General features: G+C 41.2%; 1 protein-coding gene across 3 annotated transcripts in view; it reads left to right on the top strand.

Annotated features, from left to right (window-relative positions):
* itgb4 (integrin, beta 4) overlaps window positions 1-11,187 on the top strand; it is a 44,329-nt gene extending 33,142 nt beyond the window's left edge. For 2 of the 3 annotated variants that reach the window (XM_080454397.1, XM_080454399.1), the window contains 7 exons: window positions 98-244; window positions 2,032-2,181; window positions 6,264-6,452; window positions 6,856-7,011; window positions 7,506-7,670; window positions 7,932-8,051; window positions 8,611-11,187. In XM_080454397.1, coding sequence (XP_080310523.1) covers window positions 98-244; window positions 2,032-2,181; window positions 6,264-6,452; window positions 6,856-7,011; window positions 7,506-7,670; window positions 7,932-8,051; window positions 8,611-8,927 — 1,244 coding nt within the window. In that variant the 3' untranslated portion in view covers window positions 8,928-11,187. The remainder of the gene's footprint in view (window positions 1-97; window positions 245-2,031; window positions 2,182-6,263; window positions 6,453-6,855; window positions 7,012-7,505; window positions 7,671-7,931; window positions 8,052-8,610) is intronic. The other variant, XM_080454398.1, reaches the window with a different exon arrangement.
* The last annotated feature ends 49 nt before the right edge of the window (window positions 11,188-11,236 follow it).

Genomic DNA, 11,236 nt, shown 5'->3' on the forward strand with positions numbered 1-11,236 from the left:
TTATCTTTCTCCCTCCTCCCCCCCACTCCCCCCCCAACCCGCTCCCCATCTCCCCCTCTTCTCTCTTGCCTTCCTTTTGCTCATTGGCGCTCTGCAGGTGGGTTTGGCTACGGCACGACTGAGAGCAGTAGCTCTCAGCAGAGCCATTACGGCTACAGCTTGTCGCAGCAGCAGGGCTCGCGGGCCAGGACCCCGTCTTCGGACGTCAACGACGCCCTGCTGAACCTGGACAGGGTCCTCCAGGGTGAGTGTGCAGCTAACCGTCCGTCCACACAGGCATAAACCAGGTTTCATGACGTTCAGTTTTACCACACATTAAAAGTCTTTGTCATGGTCCTTCAAACGTGTATAGAAAGTTTTAACAAAAAAAATCACTCCATTGATCCATGGCAGGTGTTTTTCTCTCACATTTCTAAAGCCTTTTCAACTGCAATGAAAAAAGAAATCTTTGCCTGCGGGTGTCGCTGGTGAGGGATTTTGCCTGTCAATCATCGCCTCTGCTCCGCCCCCCCCCCAAAGTAAAGGATAGGGGAGGGGAGGGGCGAGGAGGAGAGTGGGCGGGTTTAATCGACTGTGACCTCACTGCCGAAGGGCCAAGCTCAGATTACGTTTCAGCCTAATTATTCAGAAAACCCCAGACCACAGAAAATCCACTGAATGTTCAAAGTTCAGATTTTTGGGGTGTAATTGAGGTCATAAAACCCCCAAAAAAACATTAAAAATAAAAAAAGTGAAAATGAATGTCATAGAACCTTTAACGAAGCGATTCTCTAACTTTTCTAATGGGACCCCCAGTTTGGTATGCGCACAGTGAGCTTGTAGTGAGCTTGCTAGTTTCGGCAAAGGGTGTAGAGCAAAAACAGGAGGGGGCCTAGTATATTGCCCTGGGGGACCCCAGTCAGCCCTGGGGGACCCCAGTCAGCTAAGTATATAGGGTTTAAGTGGTTAAGCGCCACAGCGGCAGCTAACTGCACAGAGTTGGCCTTCGCTGGCTGACGCCCAGCGGCAACCATCCATATCCAACATTTCTGTCTGTCTTGCTGCGTCTGTATCTGTCTCTCCGATTCTTTCTCTCACCCTTTCTCGTCTTTTTCTGTTATTTCTCCACTCTCTCGTTCAGTTTTGGTCACTGTTCTCTTTCAGCCTTAAGGAGAGACGCAGTTACTTTGAGTTTGGTCAAATTTGTGGTTGTTCGTTTTTTGTTAGTCATCATTAGGTCATTTTACGGGCAAGGCCACTTGGGTTTTGCACAATGGCCAAATGCCAGGACAGGAAGGCCATCGAAAGAGGCCAATGAAAGAATTCAATGTCCATTGAATTTAGGGGTTAATGATTTAAATTTACTATGTATACAATCTGCAGTGAAATAAATCAATTGTAGTATTTACAATCTTATCCATGCTCAGCCCCGCACCAATCAAAGTCACTGGATTGGTTTAAAGATGGAGACTCAGGGGAGTTCAGAATCTCAACAAAAGACACTGGTGTCTACATGACAAGAAAGAGACACTGGTGTCAACATATTGACAAGAAAGAGACAGAGGAGAAAGTGGTACAGTCAGCTGGGGCAGTGTGGGTGGGAAAATACTGTGGCGTCGGGGCAAGCAAGGCCAAACTGAGGGGCAACGACGCTTCGTCGCCTCTGTGAAATTCCTGCCCTGGTCAAGGGGATGAAGAGCAACCTTTTGCAAGTCACCACACCCGTATCTCCCTAAATCCAGTGCTTGGTTTAACCCTGTGAGTGTAAGAAATGGACCTGCTAAAAGAACTCTCCAGATTTTACTATGCGGAACTCGGATGTTCTGTGCAGCACAAAAACATATGTTTCATCTGTTAATACTCTCATGCAAACATCGCAAAAGACAGTATTCAAAATGACCATTACAGACGTTTTTCTCAATTTCACGCTGTGAGCACTTGCTGAGTGGCCTTTTTCCCCCTCCCTCTTCCTCTTTTCAAAAGATGTACATCTCAGCTCGATATTCAGCCTCTTGTCTTCCTAACCCCAGTCCTCTCTACCCCCCCCTCCAGACACAAGGCTAACCTCAGGGGTCCCAGAAACCCCCACCAGGCTGGTGTTCTCTGCCCTGGGTCCCACTGCCCTCAAGGTCAGCTGGCAGGAGCCCCACTGTGAGAAGGACATCCTGGGTTACTGTGTCCAATATCAGCTCCTGAATGGAGGTAACGTGTGATGATCTTTGACTTTCTTTGACTCTTATTCCTTATCACAGTGGTTCTCAACCTTTTCAGGCCGTGACCCCCCAAAATAATCATATTAGAACTGGGGACCTCCCAAAATAATCATATTTGAACTAGGGACCCCCCAAAATAATCATATTTGAACTAGGGACCCCCCAAAATAATCATATTTGAACCACCCTGGCAAGCACTTGGAATTGTAGGAGTTGAGGCATTATATTTAGTTTGACTCGGTTCCACAGATTAATATTGTGAAAATAGCTGATCTACAATCTACAAGCCAATCTACGAGCTTGTAGATCGTCTATTTTCAAAATGTTTGCCTCTTTCTTATATTATTACTTATAATTTCTATAGTATACCGGTAGTTTGTTGCTTACTTTTGATGCAGATTTGGTATCATTTCTTTTCTTTCTGTCTTTCTTAAAATGATCTTAAAAGTCCTTAAATTGTCACTTCACTGTCATCTGGGGACCCCCCCAAAATCATGTGGGGACCCCACCCACAGGTTGAGAACCACTGCCTTATCACATACAAGAGGTACCGGTATGCATGTTGAATGGCAAGAATTTGGGTCATTCCAGAATTGGAGGACATTTTACGTCCCACCCAAGAAATGTCAAATAATCCATTTACAAAATACTAAATAATGCAGTTGTCGTGTAACTTTGACTTGTCCTGAGACCAAATCTAAATCAACATGGAGAAAAAAATGTTTGAACATATTAAAAAAAAATACCAAATAAGTCTGTAGTACCCCTAAAATGCTACTTTTCTCTTGTCCCACCCCCTTGGTGACCAAATTGAATCTCAGATAAAACTGTTAAAATGACATCTAAATCTACTTTCTTTTGCATTATTTTGTTCATAGATGTCTCTTGTAGATGTGCAAACATATTTTTTAATTAACATAATATTTTAAATAAGTATTATTATGCAAGGAACCTGTGTCCCACAACTTGCATGCAACCCTGTTACCTTAACCTTTTTAGCATGGTAAAAGAAGAAGAAAAGTGTGAGTCACATGACACACTAGAAGTGACATCATCAAACACTTTCCTAACAGCATGGGTAGAGCAAAGGTATCTCCTCTCTTCTATTATTCATATTTCTATAACATTGTCAGCCTTGCTTGAATGTCTCAACCTACCTCGCGCAACCCTGTTATGCATATTTCCAGAATAAGATAAATACTTGACAAAAAAATCTGTACTTATTTACTTATGTGAGTTTGTCCTCTTGGTAAATCCTAACAGCTATCTAAACAGCTAGCTTCTATTCCTGAGAAAAAGCTAACATTAGCATAGATTTGCAATCCTGTTACTTGCAGCCCTGTTACTGTGATTAGAGTAACAGGGTTGTACAACATTAACAGGGTTGCATTAATAGAATTAAAACACTATTATTTATGGTTAAATTAAAAACATTACATAATCTAAACTATAATTTAGGTTAATCTACGTATTTTAAACATTATTGAATTTTACAGACTATATTGCTTCATTTTATTTTAACCATGTAGTCAAAATGAGTTATAGTTGTTTGGTGGCAGTGGTGGGATGGTATGCCTTTATGAATTTGACAACTGTGAAGTAGACCATGATGCCAGGTGGTCGTGGAAGAGGCTGAGCTACCAGGCTGAACCCAGTTGAACTGGGGAGTCAAGAAAGTGTTTGGCGTGAGGGGAGCATGGAGTTGGGGCCTCCAGTTAAAGGGGTTGTCATCTCTGTTCCCGATCTGACTGTTCTCTGGTAGCCGCCAAACCAAGTGATTAAGGACCAGTGGTGCGACCAAAAGAGGCTACAGTGAGTACTCCAATGGCACCACCTGTTATACTAGCTTCATGGAAGAGATGAGGAACTTTATATGTCGTTCTAAACGGACTGAATAAATCTTGTTCTGGCCGTAACCAAGTCCAAACAGCTTCTGGTGCAATGGACACAGAGACATCACGACAGCCCATGCCACTGGATCAGAGACCTGATAATCCACCTAACCGAACTCCAGCCTCTCATGTTTCAGAACTGAGAATCCCAGACATCAGAGAAGGTGAGGATGCTGAGAGCTTCTCTGTGCAGTTTGAGTGCATGGGGGTGGAGGCAGGGAAAATGGGTTGCCCCGGTTGTCACCAGACGGGCCCTTGAAGCATATGCTGGCATGGATGAACAACAACAGTCAGAGTCATATGAAGCTATCAAAACAGCAGTACCAAACAAATACAATGCTACTGAAGAGACTTATCGACAGAGGTTCTGCAGCACCATTGTTCCAGCAGAGGAGACTGTCAGAGAGATCTGACTGAAGGGGCTGTACAAGTGATGGATGCGTCCAGGCAGTCGTACCAAGGACGAGATTGGAGAGGTCATCATTCTACTACTACTACGCTACTACTTGCTGGGGAGGGAGTTCAAGCTGCTGACTGACCACTGAGCCCTAAGGTGGATGCACTAGCTCGATGCAACATCAGAATGCCTGCATCCTCCAGGCATAGTCTATAGCCCTCCAACCATACCAGTTCACTATTAAGCATTTTTGTGGTAAGAAAAACCTTATTATTTTTCAAGGTTATGTGTGAGCCAAAGGGAGAAGGGGTGAAAAATATCATGGAGGCTCATTTCTCCAGTCCCAAAATTCCAAACATGTAATCACATTCATATTCAGGTATGAGGTCATTGATTGTGTAATGTTTGCAAGGGGAAGGTTCGGATTCCTCTTGCTCATGTTTTCACTATTCACTTTCACTATTCTTTGTCTACAGACTTAAATTCCTGGACATAACCATTTAAGAAGGAGTGTTCATCCCCCTTAAGTTGTTATGTGATTTCCTGGTTATATTGATTTTCTGGTTGTATTATTAATTTCACAGAAGGAAATACTTTGTTAATTTATTAACATTAACACAGTATGTGTTATTGTCTGCATTGTACACACGGTTATGGTAAATGGTTATGTCCTTTAACTTAATAGGCTTGACAGGTTAGGTGAGGTCTAATTGAGGTGTGATCAATGCCACCTGTGTCTAAGTGGAACTACTTAGTTAGAGTCTTCCCTCAAGTTAGCTGGTGATCAGGTATAAAAGGTCTCCTGTTTGCAAAATAAAACCCTGATTTTCTGGAACAGCTCTGCTGCATCCTGGTCCATTTTCCATTTCCACACTACCTACCAACCATCCTCATGTGAAACATTTTAAAAGTTATTCAAATAATATTTCATTTTCTGTTATTAAAAGTTATTAAAAGACTAATTAGGTGGTCTTGAGCATTTATTTGTCACGTTGAAAATAATCTATAATCAGAATTAATGTAGCTATTCAACCCTGTTACTGTAATTTCAACCCTGTTACCATTAACATTTTAATCAAATATTAACATAAATGTCTTTCTCAACGCATAAGGGTTTGACCTATTGTCCTTTAAAGAGTTTAAGTAATTATATGCATAATGGGTTAGAGCAAATATTTGAAAATTAATACTTAAATTAGTAAAGTGAAACATGCCACAATTGAAAAGTTGTGCAAGATAGATTTCAAAAGTTGCTTAAACTAATTGAAATAAATTCATATCTGAAATCTAATGTTTATTCGGAGAGAATGTTACTTCTTTAACCTAATGGTAAAGGAATTATATTTAAAAAATACATTAATGCACTTTTTGCAGGTTCCTGAGTGTTGGTAACAGGGTTGCGCCAGGTATAGCAAACAATAAATAAAACATGTAACAAAAAAAATATCTTTGATGCCTGAGCTGAGCCAATCAAGCTTTTGATAGTTTAGTACCTATTATTGATGAATATATAACAGAAATGTGTCAAATAGAAGGGTAATTTTTCAAAAATTTGAAAGCCCAAATGTCCTCCAATTCTGGAATGACCCATTTGTTGTTTTTCGCACATGCACCTCCGTGCATGTGCACGCGCGTGCTCCTGTTCAAAAGACTGGCGGGACGCCGTGGTACCACGTGCAATGAGCACTGCACCACTGACTACAAGATCCTTGACGGAAAATCACCCCAGGAGGATATTGAACCAATACTGAACACAGACATGTCCTCCTCTCTCCCTTCTAGGGGAGGTGAAACGTATCAATGTGGCCAGCCCAGCGGACAACTCTGTGATTGTCCAGGATCTGCTGCCCAACCACTCCTACTTGTTCAAGGTCAAGGGTCAGAGCCAGGAGGGCTGGGGCCCAGAGAGAGAGGGGGTCATCACCATTGAGTCTGCCGTGGACCCCAACAGCCCACTCAGCCCCATGCCAGGTATACTCACACTGTTGTTGTGTATTTCTCACACTTTTCTGTCATTCTTATATTGGTTTACCCTTTACCAAAATATATTATAGTAGCCTTCATTTCTCTCACATTTTTAATTTATTTGTGTTAACACAATTTAAAAGACACAAGGAAATTAGATAAATAATAAAATCTGAATTATACATAGTGTGGGGATAGGTAAAAAAACCTTGAGGGCTTATTCATGGCCTCGACCTAAATAAATAAAATATAAATGTTACAAAAAAGAGTACATTACATCAAAAGAACATAAGAGAAGAGTGTGGCGCGTGACTTTTTCTTATTTGCTCTCTTTATTATTATCGACATACATACGTATGTTCATCGCAGCCTTTTCTTTTTCTTATTTCTGGTTCTTGATTATTGCTAGGTTCTCCATTCACCCTGAGCACCCCCAGTGCTCCAGGACCGCTGGTGTTCACGGCCCTGAGCCCAGAGGCCCTACAGCTGAGCTGGGACAAACCTCGCAAGCCCAACGGGGACATCCTGGGCTACGTGGTCACCTGTGAACAGCTGCATGGTGGAGGTGAGGAGGACATCAACCAATCAGTTGTATACTACCGTCTATTGCACTGGTTCTCAAACATTTCCACCAAATTGATATGTGTTTGGTCACAGAAATATTTTGTGCCAGGGACTCCCATAACTTGATGTGTTGTGAGCTTGTAGATTGGCTATTTTTTTTTAAAAGAAGGGGAAAAAAAGGAAATAGAAAAAGAAATAGGGCTTAAGTGTTTCAAATGTTCCTAATTTTGCTGGGGACACCTGGAGGTCCTCAGACCCCACTTTGAGAACCACTGCAGTAGGGCACTGGTCTTAAAGATGCAACCCAAAAGACTGGCGCATAATCACCTATTATATTGAATACTCACACTGTTGTGTTCTTTTTTTTATATTTGTAAAAAAAATATTTTTAAAAGACCTTGAATGAAAAAACAAAACAATAAAACTAAAGACTTCATGTCAGTATGATAGTAGGGAAGCATTAAATGACCATACTTCCCTGTGTTTCACCCCCAGGAGACGTGCGTTCCTTCCAGGTGAGCGGGGACAGCGCTGAGACCAGTCTGACGGTACCGGACCTGCATGAGAACGTGCCCTACAAGTTCAAAGTCCAGGCCAGAACCACGCAGGGCTTTGGACCTGAGAGGGAGGGAATCATTACCATAGAGTCTCAGGAAAGCGGTAAGGAGAAAAAAGTGTATATTGCCAATAACTATAACTAGGTTCATTTGTGCCACTAACAATATGTGTTGTACAATATGAGAGAAAATATGCTTTTGGCCATTTTTTGGCCACGTTTCAAAGCCCATGAAATATTTTTTTAATAGTTTTATGGGAATGTAAAAGTACTTGGTATTATCAAACGTTCTATAGTAAATTTCCTGTACTCAAATCACATGGTGGTATGCTAACTTCTCTGTTTTCATTCCGTCCACTCCGTAGGCGCTGTTTCTCAGTACAGCAGTAGTCAGTCATCAATGGCGAGGAGAGACGTTTTCCACCTGCCCACAGAGGTCACCACACGCACGAATGTCTCAATGTTCAATGACCCCTATTTCTCAGGTACAGTCATCTTTTTTTGCTATTGAGCTATTTGCTATTGAACACCCTTTACGTCTGTGTGTGCGTTTTACAAATATTGGACAGAGGAAAAGTATAAAAAAAAAACAGAAGCGTATTAAAAAGCGCTTCTGACTAAACCTCCTAACTCCATTGGATCCTCAAACTTTCGGTCTAACCACCTAACTCCAACTTTGGAGATAGCTGTTTTTTTCCATCATTGATTAGAATTACGAAGTCATCCACATGAATGCTAATGGCCCTATTCTGGGCTTGTTTGGTGAAAATAGCCGATCTGCAAGCTCACAAAGCGTCGACACGTGAGCTTGTAGATCTGCAATTTTCACTATATTTGAAATAGGCCCAGGGCGTAAGTGGTTAATGCATAATGTACCTTTTCCATCCCTAGAAATGTAGTGAAGTGATAGTCCTATGTATCCAAAAATACAATAAGAAATACTCGAAACATTTACCTAAGTACAGCACTCAAGTAAATGTACTCGGTTACTTACTTTCCACCACTGCAAGCAACACGCAATAACACTGTCCTCTTTCCCTGTAGGAGATGGAATGATGATGACGACTACGCAGCACACAGGAGGAGATGGAATGATGACGACTACGCAGCACACAGGAGGAGATGGAATGATGTATACGCAGCACACAGGAGGAGATGGAATGATGATGACTACGCAGCACACAGGAGGAGATGGAATGATGTATACGCAGCACACAGGAGGAGATGGAATGATGATGACTACACAGCATACAGAGACCAGTGGCATGGTGACGCGCCACATCACCAAAGAGGTGGTTCAGAGGAGTGTGGTGGGGGGCACTACTGTCACAAAGAAGGTAGAGAGGTTCTATGAAGCCTAAAAGGTCAAACATTATTTAACTATTATCTTAAGATCTATATATATGGCATCAAACAATCCACCAGGGCGAGGAATCCATTTGCAAGAGTCTCTGCGTAAAGCGTATTCGCAGAGGAAATATACAAGCTTTAATAAGTCTGCGAGTGAGATTCCTGCAAGGGAAAAGAGTTCCGCATCTCGTGTGAGAAACACGGAGAGAAGGCTGCTTGACTCTCAAGTCTGTTACAAATTGCAGCCGCTGCCCGGCCTGCTTAACCTGAGGCTCGTTTCAACATTTGCATTCCTCTCTTTTTTTTATGGGAATACCGTTTGCTGCTCCTTTTAGACTGCATAATGATATCCATTCGCTACCGAAAATCTAAAGTTTGTATTATACATCGCTCCCTCTGTTGGTTACTATGTGGTAAAACATCTTGAGCCTCTTAAATAAAGACGGGCCGGTAATCTGTGTTTCAGTAATCCAAAGTGACCTCCTCCCCCCTCATCTGGTATTCTCCACCAAGTACATGTGAGGAACAGGTGCACTGCATGCTTTATATCAGTGGTTCTCAAAGTACGGTACGGGGACCCCCAGGGTTCCTTACGGGGCTTCCAGGGGTCCCCAGCAAAATGTGTTAATATTGCATCAGTTTAACCTCTATATACTTAGACTATTTGAAATGAGCAAATCTACAACTCACAACACGTCGCTATGCGTTGTATAATTAAAAAAAAAAAAAAAAGAAAACACAACAGAAATCTTGTATGGGGTCCCTGGCACAAAATATTTTCATATGGGGGTCCACGACCAAAATACATATACATTTTAGGTCCTTGACATGAAAAGGTTTGAGAACCACTGTTTTATATGAGAAGTTGTGTACCTGTCATCTGGCTTAACCACATGAATCCTACTGTATGTGTCCCTATTTTGTCTTAATTGGAAATTGGAAACAAAATAGCCAATCTGTAAGCTCACAACGCACCGTGTTGTGACATGCTGTGAGCTTGTAGATCAGCTATTTGATCTACAGGAGGAGGAAGATTTGGTGTACAGGAAACAAAGGAGGGGGCCAGGTATATACTCCTGGGAGACCCTGGTCAACGAAGTGTATACGGTTTAAGTGGTTAAGACCTTTGTGGATGAATTAGATGAGGTGAGGAAAGGGAGTAAGCCACCTCAGACTGCTGAGATGCACCAATTAGCAAGAAAGTTGGACCAAAGAGAATTTATCATATAGATGTGTGTGTAAGAGAGATAGGAAACATTTTGTTCAAGGGCATGCAAAAACATGTCTCAAAAACATGCCTCAAAGATGATCTAAGTTTGATTTATACAGAAGTTATATATTTTGTTTATATAGGGATTGCTGTTCATAGATTTGTATTATATTGTATGAAAGTGGGATCAAGTATCTATTTAATGCTTAAGATTTTTACCTAAGCAGGCTCAGAATTGAAGCCAGACATGACATTGAAAGTTTGAGCTTGAATTGCTTCATTGTTTTCTTATTTCTTACTGCAATAAAAAAGGCATACATTGAGAATATACACAGATCAGTGAGTAACATCCAATCATTTTAACATTGCATATCACCATGTTTTACGTTACACTTAAAATATGTTGCGTTCCACTTCCAAAATGTTGTGTTCATGTTACGTTCCACTTGAACACAAAATGTGTTCCACACCAAAAAGATCAGTTCCACTTCCAAAATGTTGTGTTCCACTTAAGATGTGTTGCATTCCACTTCCAAACTGTTGCGTTCCACTTCAAACATGTTGTGTTCATGTTGCGTCCCACTTAAAAAATGTTGCGTTCCACTTCAAAACTTGTTGCGTTCCACTTCAAACAATGTCAATGTTGTGTTCATGTTTCGTATACTTGTGATGTGTGAATGTGATACTTTTCAAATATATTTCTTATGTTGTTTTTCGTTGTTTTGTCTTTGTATAGATCAAAAGATAAGGTCCATATATGAGAAACTGTGTTTTGAGACAGAAACATGATATATTTTTTCATGTAGCGTTCTATTCATATTGTATTTTGGCTCAAAATGTTGTAAAGATGCTTTACATTTAGTCAAACATGCGGTGACAGGATTTATTTCTGTCGGGGAAAACTGGATCAAATGCTCCACGAACAAACAGCAAAGTATATCTGTACTTGTGATCAACATATGGGTTACTCCATTTAACAACAATGCCCTTTTCACGTTGTCTTAAATTCTTTTTACCTGGTATGTCAGTTGTATTGCTCTTAATAAAGATCCAAAAAGAAACATTGTCACTGGTGCATTTATCTCTGGATGAGCTTCATACCAAGCAAGG

Source organism: Gymnoscopelus braueri (genome assembly GCF_963280865.1).
Source record: "Gymnoscopelus braueri genome assembly, chromosome: 17".
Taxonomy (NCBI): domain Eukaryota; kingdom Metazoa; phylum Chordata; class Actinopteri; order Myctophiformes; family Myctophidae; genus Gymnoscopelus; species Gymnoscopelus braueri.